Genomic DNA, 14,970 nt, shown 5'->3' on the forward strand with positions numbered 1-14,970 from the left:
ACAATAAACACATGTATGAATGAGCTACCTCTACAGGGATGGAGGCGAGTCTTGAGGATGAGCTGTGTTGGGAGGTTATTTACACCATTATAAGTTGATTCATATTAGTTAATGAACCATGACTCGACCCCTTGTTGGTTGATAATCTGGGCCGCCTTGTTCGTTTGTTCTTTATCGCCACACTCAGCAATATTCCAGCTATATGACAGCGGTCTGTAAATTATCAAGTCTGGAACAGACAATCCAGTGATTGACATCATGAGCATCGACCCACGCAATTGGGATACGATGACTTGCATCAACAAAGTCAGCGAGCCTGACCACCCGACCCCATTAGTCGCCTCTTATGACAAGCTTGGGTTGCTGAAGACCAATTCTAACCCAGATCTTCATTCGGGTCCCTTTAAGTACAGTCATCAGGTTAAGATACAGTTAGCTGTGATTTATTATTCAAGGAACACTTTGTTTTTACTTGAATCAGTCAAGTGTGGGAGATTTTTAGCATAACTGTAGAATCAAATAAATTTTTAAAAACTTTATGTCTAGACCGTAAAATGAATAACAAATTAACAGAATTGCGAATCAAAATTCCCAATCCAAACTGATTATGAGGAATACAATTGACTTAAACATATTTGAGCTCGAGCATCACACTCACAGTAAAAACAAGCTGATACAGTAAAAGATCCTTGAGTCTACTTAAAACACTGAGCCTCCTAAACAAACGGATTGAAACAAAGTCATTCAGATACATGAATACCTACAATCATAAACCAATAAGACTTATCCCACAAATAAGGTCCATTTCTTTGCATACAGTTAGTCAAGTGCACATTTTTCCCCCCAAACAGTATATTGCTTAAGGATGACTATATTAAACATGCTATATCTCTGTTGCCATGGCGACAACAGCAGCAGGCCAGGTAAACAGAATTGTCATGTTATCTGTTTAAAAATATTCAATAAGCAAGTGTAAAATAGATATTGATAAATCCGCAGTATGACATTAGTTTACATATTTAGGTGAGTGGTTCATGAATTCCTAAAAACATTTTCATTGAGTCATTGTCAACATGTGTAATATTAAGTAGGATTGAGATGATCTTCGTCCCTCCCAGGTACCCACAGACAAAAGTGATATGTGCGTTCCCGTCTGTCTTTGCTTGGTGAAGTTCACCTTTCACAGTTCTAACACACATGACATCACCTGACAGTTAATGTTCTCAGATGCCTCGAACAGTTTGTCTAAAAAGAAATTAAAGAAACTGCTCTTCGCCTCATATTCTAAAACATATATTAGATCAATTCTAATAATTATTTTGTGTGTGGCCGAATGAACTCCATTCTGATCGCTCAGTAGTTGTATTTAATTCACATTTTTTTCATATATGCTATCATAGATACAACAACTTGAAAGGTCCCTGGGAGAATTTTTGGGGTATATTGAATATTAACTTATCTGTGCAATGATTATCTGTGTCCAATAGGCAAATAGCTAATGGTTACCGGGTACAACTTTTATATGCAATGAATTAACAGATAGTTAAAACTGTACATGACAAGTTTCTGACTGTCTGCCATTTAGGGTAAACATTGGACTACATACAGCTGAATTAGGTGTAACAAGATCTCAGAAACATGTTAGCTGCTGGAATATTGTTATTATTCTTGCTAAAACATTCCAGGAAATTTACAGATACATGAAATAGCTTCATATTTTAACTCTACATATCATAAAATGCGATCAGCTCAGGCTTACATTCACACCTGTCCTTAATAATGTTGTGGGAGATCTTTCATCTTCATTGCTGGTGGACTGGAGAATAAGTGACAAGAGTTGTCTCCCCTGGACTGTGAGTTGATGGCCTTGTATGTTTTTGGTTTACCTGAAGGCACCCTAGTTTTACTGAATCTCGTTCACTCCCATCATAGCATCTCTTCCCCATCTTGACCAGGTATGGCCTCACCAATGGCTACATTGATATCACCAACTTCTTCACTGAAACTGATCTGACTTAGATACTTCCGCCTTTGAACAAAACGACTTTCTATCCAAGCAAACTGTTGTACTTCATCGTTAGCAAAGGTCAGCAAGAAGAACACTTCCTTGCTACTTCCTTAGTTCCATGGAGAAACAGTGAAGGTTCTAATGTTAACTTAGAGTTATCTCCCTTGATCGAGAGTAAATTCTCTTGATGTAGAGTTACCTCCCTTACTGGAGAGTTAACTCCCTTGCTGGCCAGCAGCAAGGCAGTGGTTGTAGTTCCTGTGTGAGGTGTGATAATCAGGCATTACTTGACCCAGAGTTGGGGAAGAACGTCATTGAGAGCCGGGCGTTGGAGTTACGGGTGTCTGCCATTGCCATCTGAAACACACAGAGACAGAGTTGAGCTTCAGTACACTGTGTCATATTGTATTTTGTCATACAGAAAATATCGGAAGACAGGGAAGGTGTTTGTGTAACTTAAAACCCCAAACAAAAGAATATATGAAAATACATTTAACAAAGCAACAAAAAAGATTTTGCACACTTGCTGTTTGCTTAAACAAAATACTCAGTCTATTTTCAAAAGAAAAGAAGAATATTTAGGTTATTTTCAAATAATTCCATATATTTATTTACATGAACTGAAAAACATATGAACAAGAGCCCACATCTTATTTTTGATGTCATAATTGTACAAACTGCCTGAATTGCACTCTAAAATTTCCTGAAAATGTACACATGGAGAACAATTACATTTAAAATGAAAATCAATAACTTCAAAGTGTACAACTGTACATTTCAAATGTTAGAACTATTACTCTTGAAAAGATATAAACATTTGTTTAGAAGGATGTGTGAACTTCTCTCAAACAAGAATAAAAACACATTGCAACTACAAACTAAAGCTGAAAATCATAGTCATTTTATAGCACAACATATGATGAAATATGACAATCATGCAGTCAAGCTCAGCACAGTATATGTGTCCACTAGTCTCACACTGAAGTAAGAGGCATCTCACAGCTAAACAGCAACAGATAATAAGACAAGTAGTGTCACTGGAGACGAAGAAGATTGTATTTGGGTGTGAGTGAGTGAGTGAGTGAGTGAGTTGGGTTTAACGCCGCTTTTAACAGTATTCCAGTTATATCACGGCGTGTCAGCCTAATGTGGGAGGAAAGCCCGGAGTGATGCAAGTCTCAGATGTTTACCACTTCGGTGAAACCCATGAGCACGGGTATGGTGCTGACAAACCTACAAACATAATTGGGGTGAACCGGGATTTGAACCCACAATCATAGGTTTCTGGCGTGCCCAAGGGACGCAACTCTGCACAGCTAATCGTGGCGCCTTAGACGACTGGGCCACCTGTGCCCCCGTATTTGGGAAGTGACGGAAATATCAGCTATCTGCGACAACAGATAGCTCTATCAGGACAACAATCACCACAACATGCACCTTGTCATCTACAGCTGCTCGCTAAGCTATCCGTCAAACCCACAAACAGATCATGCAAAAGACAAACTCTGGAACCTTGTTCACTACAACTCCAAATCAATATGTTGTTAAGATGATGATACCTTATGATTAAGGGTCTGTCCGCAAGGTGATCTTAGCGGTATGATGATTGCAACTCACATACACTTTAACAGACTTACATCAGTTGTAGCTCTAAGATCACTTTGTGGAATGGGCCTTGCATCCGTTGAACATATATCTTAGCTCTACGACTGTTGTTAAGTGTTCTAGTATAGTAGTTACGACCATCTTAGCACTATGATCACTCTGTAGAATGGTCAACCTAATCCAACTGCCGTAGGACAATGTTAAGGTATGGAAGTTACGACCATCTTAGCACTAAGATTGCTCTGTGGAATGGTCAACCTAATCTAACTGCCGTAGGACAGTGTTAAGGTATGGAAGTTACGACCATCTTAGCACTAAGTTTGCTCTGTGGAATGGACAACCTAATCCAACTGCCGTAGGACGGTGTTAAAGTATTTGAGTTTCGACCATCTTAGCACTAAGATCACTCTGTACGTAGAATGGACCACTTGTCCCTGACAGCTGTAGGACAGTGTTAAAGTATGGGAGTTATGACCATCTAAACATGATGATCGCTCTGTGGAATGGACGACTTGGATCTGAGTGTTATGGAACACTGTTAAAGTATGGGAGTTATTGAGGCACCAGGGCGCTTATCCACAAAACAATGTCAGCGCTAAGACAATCATAACTTTAACATACACTTACGACTGTTGCAGCGTTAAGATCATTTGAGGCCCTGGGCCCTTATCCACTAAACAATCTTAGGCCTATGACTGTCATAAGACAGTGCTAAAGTATAGGAGTTTTAATCACTCAGAATAATGAGGTTGTGGACCTGGTTCCAGAAAGTGATCGTAGTCGTAAGTCTATGTTAAAGTATGGGAGTTACGATCACCTTAGTGCTACAATCACTTTGTGGAATAGGTCCCATGATATAAGGATCAATGAACAGCCTTCACAAAGAGGTCAGTAGTAGATTCACACTCTATCAAAACATCTTGTACATGAATTGGAGTCATCACATTTAGAACATCATCATATGAAGTTATCAATTTTTAAGCAGCCATGACTGATATTCATCGTAATACATGTACAAGATATTTACATATTATTAATACTCCAGACTACCAGTAATGGAGAGGATGTCCAGTGCCTACAGTACTACAGCTACAATGACGACAATGGTGCAGGGAGGAACTAATGAACAGTTCAGAGTAAAGGTCAGAATGGAAGGATGATGATGGCTACTGCTGAACAACAGTTGATGAAACTAGTTTACTTCTGAGTGAGTGAGTGAGTGAGTTGGGACAAATGCTGCTATTTTATTAAGGGACTGGTCATTTATCATAGGGGGTTGTTGGGGATGGGTTTGGATTAGTCCAAGAACTGTATCATATTTTGTTGACCTCCCAGTTTATGTAACATTTTTACCATCCCTATCCCCCAAAACAAAACCAAAACCAAAAAACGAATTACATGTAACATTTTTTCATGACTCCCCTTCCCTATAATGGCCAGTCCCTTAAGAATATTCAAATATTATAATTTCTTTATTGAAAAAAAAAAAGCTTCATCTTTTAATACACACTGCCCACTGCCCACTGCCCACCGCCCCCGCCACCTGCCCCACACCCCAGTACTCTTTTCCTGTCATTCTTTCTTGACCCTCCTCCCCTACAATAAATGACCAGTTCGTGTGGGTCTGGAGGGCTCTAGGGTGACCACCACACTGGTGAAACCGAATGGCACTGGCAGACCATGACTCATAATAAGGATGAGGCTGGCATTTCAACCATGACCAGGAGATCCTGGCACAACTAAGGGAGGAAACTCAACACAGTGAAATGTGGTGGCACCATGGTTGACTGGGTCAACCGAAACTAATTTGTTTATGGGCAATTATTAAGGCAATTAATCACACTCTAATGATACAAAAACAAAATGATCAAATGTGAAGATAATGAAAAGTAAGTTCAAAAGAAAAAGCCAAGATGTTTTGAAACATGTTTCTAAATTCAGCTGTTGAGTGTTCATCTAGCCTACAAATGTCTGCAGTAACATGATTTCCCGTTGATAACTAACACTATATACAGCAACCCAAGCAGTGAACCTGGATCAACACCGAGCATAGGCAGCCCAACATGCACGCCTGCTAAATCTGATTTACGGATGTTTGTTTGTTTGTTTGTTTGTTGCTTAACGCCCCACTCAGCAATATTCCAGCTATATGACAGCGGTCTGTAAATAATCGAGTCTGTTTGTTGGATTGTTTGTTTGTTTATTGTTTAATGCCGCACTCAGCAATATTCCAGCTATATGACGGCGGTCTGTAAATAATCAAGTCTGGACCAGACAACCTAGTGACTGACATCATGAGCACTGATCCACGCAACTTGGGATACGATAACATGCATCAACCAAGTCACCGAGTCTGACCACCCAGTCCCGTTAGTGGCCTCTCACAACAAGCATAGTCACCTCTTAAGGCAAGCATGGGTGGTTGAAGACCTATTCCTACCCGGATCTTGATTTATGGATGTCAGCAACTCTGTTCTTTCAATGTGACATCATGGTACAGAAGCTAGCATCCTTCTCAAGCAAATGTCACAATAATCTCATCAAAATTGAATCCTGTCCTGAATGGTTTCAAACGGTCTGAATGATCATATCAAATTTTCAACATATGACAGTATTATTTCATTAAAGTGTTGATAGAAAGAGTGACTATTTTCTCAGACAATGAAACAATAATTCCAGGAACACATGTGGAACAAGAGGTTTTTGTGTGAAAAGAGGAACAGATTCAAATGAAGAAGAAAATTATTTTTGTGAAGCGATGTGATTGAGGTGATGAGTTCAGCAGTGTGAACAAGTCGGTCCATCTCACCTAGACTCTAGAATCTCGTTTCAATCCCTCAAAGTCAAATACTATCTGGAACGTCAAGTTTAGGAAAAGAAATAAACAGTCAGCCACCTGATTTTTTACATGGACAAACTTGTAAATGCAAACTGGCTTCCATCTTGGCAAAGTAGATGAAGTGAACTGGCTTTAATTTTGAACGGTATTTCAGTTAGCTCATGCCTGTTAGCGTAATATTGGAGGAAAGCCTGAAGTGATGCAGGTCTTAGACCCTTACCACTTTGGTGAAACCCACAAGCACAGGTTTGGGGCTGCCAAACCTTGAAACATAATTTGGGCAAACCAGGATTCAAACCCCTGATCATAGGTTTGTGGCACAACTAAGGGAAGCAACTCTGCCAGGTATCTAATTCTTCGTTTGATTTTTTGAAAATTAAATAAATATGTCCTTTGCATCTGGAATAATTTCATTGACTTTGCACACTATCACCAGTTTGCGTTTACAGATTTAAAGAAATCAGCAGAATCCTTAATCAAAACAGTGGAGTCACATTCATGAGTCCACCACATACAGATGCAGGCAGATAGCAACGTGTCCATACAATGCAGGCAGCACCACAACGCTTACGCTCCATGCGACACTGACGCCCCCTGGGTGCGCCCGATCTACACCTGGAGGACGCAGCAACATGACACACCTAGCAACCATTTTTCGTGTATAGATCGAAAATGATCTACAAGTCCACAATAATCCACAAATACACCATCAGGCCCCGGCTATACTCAAGTCCCCTGGGCGTCGCTAGTCTACACGTGCCCCATGCAGGCACTGGGGTCCCCAGGGGCAATGCTAGGTCGATCTATACCGGGATGCCATTACTTACCACTGGCCTTGGGATAAACTATTTGTACTGTTGCTTCCTAGACAAGGGGAATTATAGGATGTAAAAGAAATTATTTCACAAAAACACAAGAAAATAAGGGAGACAGAAACACACAGTGAGACAAAATGATGCATGCAATAATGTGCTGAATCATCACTTCAGGTGTCTGGTTGGGGTTACATTTATTACACATCAAGTACACGCCTTAAAGAAAGTGAACGGCAACAATTGTAGTTTATTTTGTCAAATTACACATCCAAATAATGAATAAAGTTCATGGAGACATTTTTGGTTTATTGATGGCAATGGTTTGTTTCTTACACCTCTATAATTATATTAAACACTGAGCTAGGTCATATTTTAAACAATTAACTGCCCAACAGAGACAGCTCTGCTCAACCAGGTTCAGTCCCGCTCAACTAAACATGCCTGTGCTCAACCAAGCCCAACCCTGCTCAACCAAACCCATCCCTGCTCAACCAAGAGCACCCTTGCTCAACCGAGCCCATCCCTGCTCAACCAAGAGCACCCTTGCTCAACCGAGCCCATCCCTGCTCAAATAAGCCCATTAATGCTCAACCAAGACCACCCCTGCTCAACCAAGCCAATCCCTGCTCAACCAAGCCCATACCTGCTCAACCAAGTCCAACCCTGCCCACACAAACCACCTGCTCAACCAAGCCCACCCCTGCTCAACCAAGACTACGCCTGCTCAACCAAGTCCACCCCTTTTCAACCAAGCCCATCTCTTCTCAACCAAGCCCACCCCTGCTCAACCAAGACTACCCCTGCTCAACCAAGTCCACCCCTGCTCAACCAAGACCAGCCCTGCTCAATCAAGCCCATCCCTGCACACCCAGGCAAGCTTTTGGTTGGAATCGTTGGGAGTCACATTGGAGATACCCTAATAAGCAAATGATATTCAGGACAGCTATGAACTACAACAATGCAGCCCACAATAAGCTTGGTAAAAGAAAGTATAGTGCTGTCACAACAGTTAAGTTACAACACTACTGGTAAACACAGATTAAGAGTCATGTGTGCCGACCTCAGTCAGTAGGAATGAGTGACTCAAGGTTTGGGCATGGTTCAAATGTTTGCAGGGGTGAAAGTGGTGCTGTCACCTGCAGCAATATGATGGTTGTCAGCTGTGCATACTGAGCTATGCTCGGCCTGTCTAAGGCAAAATACCTGTCAGGGAATATTGGGATCGTCCCTAGCAAACATGGCACCCACTTTTCACAAACGTGTCTTTGCACATGTTTAACACATCTGTGTTCACCAGTAGGTTGGTTACTCTGAAAGCCCAGGGTAGAGACATACGGGGCAGCAACAGATGGCCATCAGGGAGGGAAACCCTGGAGTGTGTGGGAGGGAAGGTCTCTTGTACTTCTTCAGCATCTTCCTGGAGTGGTCATTCTTCTCCTTTATCACCTGAAGTGTTTGTATTTGGTGATGATAAGTCGAGGTTTGTGTTGTGTTCTGCAGTGATGCTGACGGTCGTATAGAGAATGAAAAATGTTTGTTGCTGCTACAAGACACTTTGGTGGTCTGTCTCGTAGGGTGATGAAGCCTGATGGTGAAGGCTGACGATGAAGATGGTTAGAAGCATTGATGATGAAGATCGATTTGATCCTATAATTTGACGATAAACTCTGGATGAGGAAATTCATGATGAAAGTTGACGAAGGCTGATGAAGATTGATGATAAAGGTTGACGACAGAAGCTGGTTAGAAGCATTGATGATGAAGATACATTCGATCCAATAGTTTCATGATAAAAGGACTGATGATGAAGGCTTGTTGAGGAAGGTTTATAATGATGAATGTGCTACAAGGTCTGACGATTAAAGCTTGTCTCGCACAGCTGATGATGAAAGCTTGTTGAGGAAGGTTTATAATGATGAATGTGCTACAAGGTCTGACGATGAAGGCTTGTCTCGGACAGCTGATGATGAAGGCTTGTTGAGGAAGGTTTATAATGATGAATTTGCTACAAGGTCTGATGATGAAGGCTTGTCTCGGACAGCTGATGAAGAGAGCTTGTTGAGGAAGACTAATCATAAAGTTGGAAACTGTACAGAAGGAAATGATGAATTTGGATGAGAAAGAGTGATGTCTTCAAGAATGTTCCTCTACAGCCGAAATCCTGAATCCACGATGCATGATGGCCGCAGTACACATGTGTTTGAGGCAGTAAGGTCAGCCACAGAATTGAGGCCAAGAAAGTCTTTACTCTTCCCACAAATGTATTATTGTAATCCCTATTGTCCTAGCACAGTAATCCTGCTCTTCCTCCTTAATCTAGCTTGTTACAGCCTCCTGTTTTGTTACAGACTTATTGTTACCACTGCATACGTGTATGTATCCCCAGTGCTCCCTCCATATCAAGCTCTTCATAGAGGTGTAAGAATCAACACGGCAAAGTGGCTGTCAATAAACCAAAGTGATCCACATATACTACTCACACTAAAAGGACAACTACTTACAGCAATGTGTAATTACATCTAATTTAAGTCAAACTGAAAATATGCTACTTTCATTGCAACACTGTTTGCATTACAATATCCCATTGCAAATGGACATTCAAAATATATTGTTATCAAAGGTTACCGTATTCGACGAGATACGCGCCCAGGACGCTCTCAAAATTAAATATAGGGGGCTCTATTTAGAATGTTATTTTGGCGAGAAAAAAAGATAAATTGAAAGATAAATTTTGTGATTTATGCTGACAGCCTGAAATGATTATGTACGACAAATATATTTTTCCAGAATTTAATTGCCCATAATTAAGGTGCATATAACACACAAGTATTATACACGAATATTGTGTACATTGATCAATTGGAAGGGGTGCTAATTGAGATTTTTCACTTGCCAGTATATTAGCAAATATCGCCGTGGGCGCTTATTACGTCGAATACGGTAACTAAAAATTTTGTTATTTGACTGAAAATGTTTTTTTTGTGTTTCTCAGGCACAAGTTTATCTCTGTGTGAGATCATCTTATCTCTGCATCTGATAATGTACAAAGGGAGATAATCATCTAGTTATTCATGATACAAAGGGAAGTAACTCAATCAGGACCTTGGGAAATCTCATCTCATGTCTGCAATTGTCTTGATGCTTAGTCCTTGGTCTCTCAGCAAACTAAAAACTTCAGTTGAATATCTTTATACAACTATCATGGTTTTAGAGAATAGAGCCCTCGATTAATGTTAGTGGTTCATAATCCAAGTGAACAGATCCAGTGCTGTGATCAGATTATAAAGATTTGTTGGGCTGTTAATTGTTAAAATTGTCCAAATATTAAATGTTCACTTGTGTTGAAAAAAGCAGAAAGGTTTTGCGAGAAATTAGATGTCCAGTAAGACTGTGTGGCTGTCATTGAGATGTATCACTTATATTGTGCTATTTTACTGCTAAGGTTAATAAATGCTGAACTTGCCAACCAAGGACAACCCTAAGTTGAGAGTCCACCTCCCCGTTAATCAGGTGCCGTTCACCAGGAGGAGGAATCAGTTAACTACCGGGTGTTACTTGTAGGGATGAGACACCGTCAGTGACAGAGAGTGACAATGAGATGTTATTTGTGAATATGAAGAAACACCTACCACCATTACTAAGAATAATAAAGTCAATCCAAGTCAATCAAGAAATCAAACAACGACAGTGTCTTCTATAGATATTTCAAATTAACAGATTGATGCATCAGCAAACAGCCTGGTTCCACAAAGCAAAGACAATGAACGCCATGTCCTGGTATTTCCCGTTTTTAAGCCCCGGGCTCTAATACAGAAAATACCCCTTCAGGCAGATAATGTTTTATCCGAAATTAAGCCCAGGGCTTAAACTGGAAAAGGATTAAGTTAGACTCAAGAACACCAACATTAGACTAACAAGGAACGAAGCCAGAAAGCTGAAATCACAGCGAAATAGTAACTTCATACACGTTTTAATCTTTATTTTTTTATATAATGCATTATAGGACATCATACTGTAATATTTCTTGTTTTGAATAAGATAAATCATATTACAAACTTCTTCATGTTGTGGAATATTATTTGTACAAAGTAATCTGAATCTAATCCCACAGGCCTAAATATGGAATTATTTTCTATTTTTACGCCCATGGTCTGAATTTCGCATGGGCCTACCTAAATATGGGCAACCCCGGTATGAATAAACATTACGACACAGCTGCTATACCAGTATCTGTACATTGTCAATAATCCACAACAAATGTAACCAGCAAACAACTATAACGATTATTTGTTGATGTTGTCAATCTTCAATACAGGTTTAGATACAATGACGTTATATTGTCATCAATGTAATGTTTTTACCTAGATGATACTGAGAAGATGGGAATTGAGATTTTATTTTTTAAAAATCGGTCATCATTGTTACAAGCCTAGACTATCTTCTTGGACAAGATCATGATCTAGAATGCCCTTTTAAACTCCTATCCTTTTACTTGGGCCATGCAACTATTCCTGATTGTAATATTTTATCCAACTTTAAATTCACTGACCAGTATAGTTCAATACTTATTGACACTGAGAGGTCATCCCCAAGCCTGATTTGTGGAACAAGGTCAAGGTCAAATCAACAGCATTATTTTCGGTCTTGGTTTTAGATTTCAAACATCAGAATGACATTCTTCATGCCAATCTGAAGCCTCAACTAGTCGAAAATTTTGTCTGTCTATAGAAAACACTGAAAGAGCATTCCTCTACCACCAATCATATTGCTAGATGTGATCACATGATCTTACCTTCTCTCCAAACATGACGGACAGCTTGTCAACGATATCATTGAAGCCAGTTTTCAGAGATTCATGGTATTCCTTCTGGTCGGTGGTTATCAGCTGAGCATTCAATTCTAAGGCATCCCGACATGTATTCACAAATTCCCTGAGGACGAAACAGAAGTAAACAAAGTTAGGGCTGTCACGCTTCACACAGGTAACGAAACATCTCCGATTTACACCAAATGATATGAGTGAGTGAGTGAGTTGGGCTTAACGCCGAAGCCCGAAGTGATGCAGGTCTCAGACATTTACCACTTCGGTGAAACCCACGAGCACGGGTACGGTGCTGACAAACCTAGAAACATAATCGGGGCGAACCGGGATTCGAACCCACAATCATAGGTTTCTGGCGTGTTCAAGGGACGCAACTCTGCACATCAAATCACGGCGCCTTAGGCGACAGGGCCACCCGCCAATGATATGAAACACAAAACACCCACCCAGTACCTCTCCCCGAGGTGGGCGTGTCCACTAGCCTATATCAAAGCCTTGTTTTCACCATTGCCATTTCAAGCCTACTTTTCTGTTTCAAAATATGAGTGGATCACACATATATCAACAGTCCAGAGAATGGCTACAAAATGTGGTTGCTGCTAGGCTATAGCTATAGCCTGTCAACTTTGTGCTGTGATTATTCCTAAAGCTAATACAAATATTGTTGTAGTAGTTTAAAGTTTTCAATCAACTCACCCAGGTAATTTTATACATTAGAGTGCAAACTTCATTTCTCTTTTAACTCAAACGACTGAATGCTAATCACAGTTAATGAGATACAGTGCCATTTTCAGACAACCCCCTCCTAAGTAAGTGTTTACTGTTGTCATGATTTGCAGTGTGACTTGACTCTGTGTAGTCTCACCAGTCTGTATACCCGTGAAGATCCTGGGAGGAATAGGTCTTCAGCAACCCGTGCTTGCCGTAAAAGGCGACTCTGCTTGTCGTAAGAGGCGACTAACAGGATCGGGTGGTCAGACTCACTGACTTGGTTGATGCATGTCATCGATCCCAATTGCGTGGATCGATGCTCATGATATTAATCAATGGTTTGTCTGGTCCAGACTAGATTATTTACAGACCGCCGTCATATATCTTGAATATTGCTGAGTGCGGCGTGAAACAACAAACCAACCAACTGTGTGGCAGTATTACTGTACGAGCAAAATGGCAGCAATATGTATCAGTACTGTGGTAATCTGTCATTTTGTTTGTCGGTCAGGGATTCATGCCTCAATTCTGTACTGGTTTTTAAAAGTAATATTTACCAAGCGATGCAAAATTCAATTTGATACCTACTCGTCTATACCTGTCTATGTATGGAATGCTGATGAGGAATGTCATTATTATTTTTTTATAAGGAACTTTCAAGTCAAAATTCCATTCAAAATTAATTAAAAACTGGAGTGTGCAGTGTGAACCTGATTTGTATGCTGCAACCAGTGCCGTAGCCAGCCGGGGGGCAGGGGGGGCAGTTACCCCCCCTGGATTTTTTTATAGAAAACAGTTTTATTTGAATCAAGTTGGGGACAAGTGATACTTGTACAAACATTTGCCCTCCTTGTCAAAAAAAGTTAACTACGGCCTTGGCTGCAACACTTACACTATCTGTTGAACATCGTTTGTTTGTTTGTTCTTTAACACCGCACTCAGCAATATTCCAGCTATATGGCAGCGGTCTGTAAATAATTGAGTCCGGACCAGACAATCCAGTGATTGATATCATGAGCATCGATCCACGCAATTGAGATACAATGACATGCATCCACCAAGTCAGCGAGCCTGACCACCCGATCCCGTTAGTCGCCTTGGCCGACAAGCAATGGATGCTGAAGACCAATTCCTCCCCGGATCTTCACGGGTCATCTGTTGAATAAACCAAGTTCTACCCACCTAAACACATCTTTCAATGCTTCCACCTTCTCTGGTTTACAGTTGCCAACTTTCTTGGGATCAAGGAACACCTCAGCATAAGCTAGCGGCCCAGCATTCACCTGGACAGGAAGTACACACATATAACACTTGTACAGATGACAGTTACAAGGAAGTCAAGTCATTAGGATCTTGTTATCAATGTCTTGTTATGTCAAAGTCTACTTGTTTTTATGTATGTTGTATTCCGTTAGTGCTTCATGTGAACAGCTGTCTGCTGTTACTGTCAAATTAGTTTGCCAGGTCACATTGAATGAATGAATGCTGTTTCATGCCGCAGACAGTAGAAATATTCCAGCTCCATTACAATGGCCTGTAAATAATCAAGTCTGGACAAGGCAAACCAGTTACAGGGTGAGGTGAAAAGGTGAAATGGTGTTTACTACACTCACTGTGTGTGTGTGTGTGTGTGTGTGTGTGTGTGTGTGTGTGTGTGTGTGTGTGTGTGTGTGTGTGTGTGTGTGTGTGTGTGTCTCTGTGTGTGTGTGTGTCTGTGTGTGTGTGTGTCTGTGTGTGTGTGTCTGTCTGTACTGATGTCGATTTTATAGTGCTAGCCCACTAAGATACCATGCCAAAATTTAACATGAATATCCCACTTTGACACACTATACTGACTCTGAGCCGACCAGTCCTTGTTTCAGCCCCTTAATGCCGAGCCCCAGGCAGGGTAAGGTGAGGTGAAATTGGATTTAACGTCGCGTCCAAGATTATTGCACTTATATAGCGACGTGCATGCAAGTGTATGTGTGTGTGTAGCTGCTTGTACTAGTCCGGACTGATGCCGATTTATAGTGCTAGCTCACTGAGATACCATGCCGCAGTTTAACATGAATACCCCACTCACACAGTATACTGACTCCGAGCCGACCAGTCCTTGTTTTAGCCCCTTAATGCCGAGCGCCAGACAGGGTAACAACAAGTACCATCTTTTAACGTCTTTTGGTATGAC

General features: G+C 40.8%; 1 protein-coding gene across 24 annotated transcripts in view; it reads right to left on the bottom strand.

Annotated features, from left to right (window-relative positions):
• Positions 1-543: 543 nt before the first annotated feature.
• Positions 544-14,970, bottom strand: part of LOC124119718 (dedicator of cytokinesis protein 9-like) — a 190,253-nt gene continuing 175,826 nt past the window's right edge. For 22 of the 24 annotated variants that reach the window (XM_046482343.2, XM_046482341.2, XM_046482340.2 and 19 more), the window contains 3 exons: positions 13,983-14,083; positions 12,060-12,198; positions 544-2,365 (listed from right to left, as the gene is read on the bottom strand). In XM_046482343.2, coding sequence (XP_046338299.2) covers positions 2,285-2,365; positions 12,060-12,198; positions 13,983-14,083 — 321 coding nt within the window. In that variant the 3' untranslated portion in view covers positions 544-2,284. Of the gene's footprint in view, positions 2,366-6,422; positions 6,468-7,279; positions 7,317-12,059; positions 12,199-13,982; positions 14,084-14,970 lie in introns of all 24 variants that reach the window. The other 2 variants (XM_046482330.2, XM_046482326.2) reach the window with 2 other exon arrangements.

This window comes from Haliotis rufescens, unplaced genomic scaffold (assembly GCF_023055435.1).
Source record: "Haliotis rufescens isolate VD_foot unplaced genomic scaffold, xgHalRufe1.0.p SCAF_9, whole genome shotgun sequence".
NCBI lineage: Eukaryota > Metazoa > Mollusca > Gastropoda > Lepetellida > Haliotidae > Haliotis > Haliotis rufescens.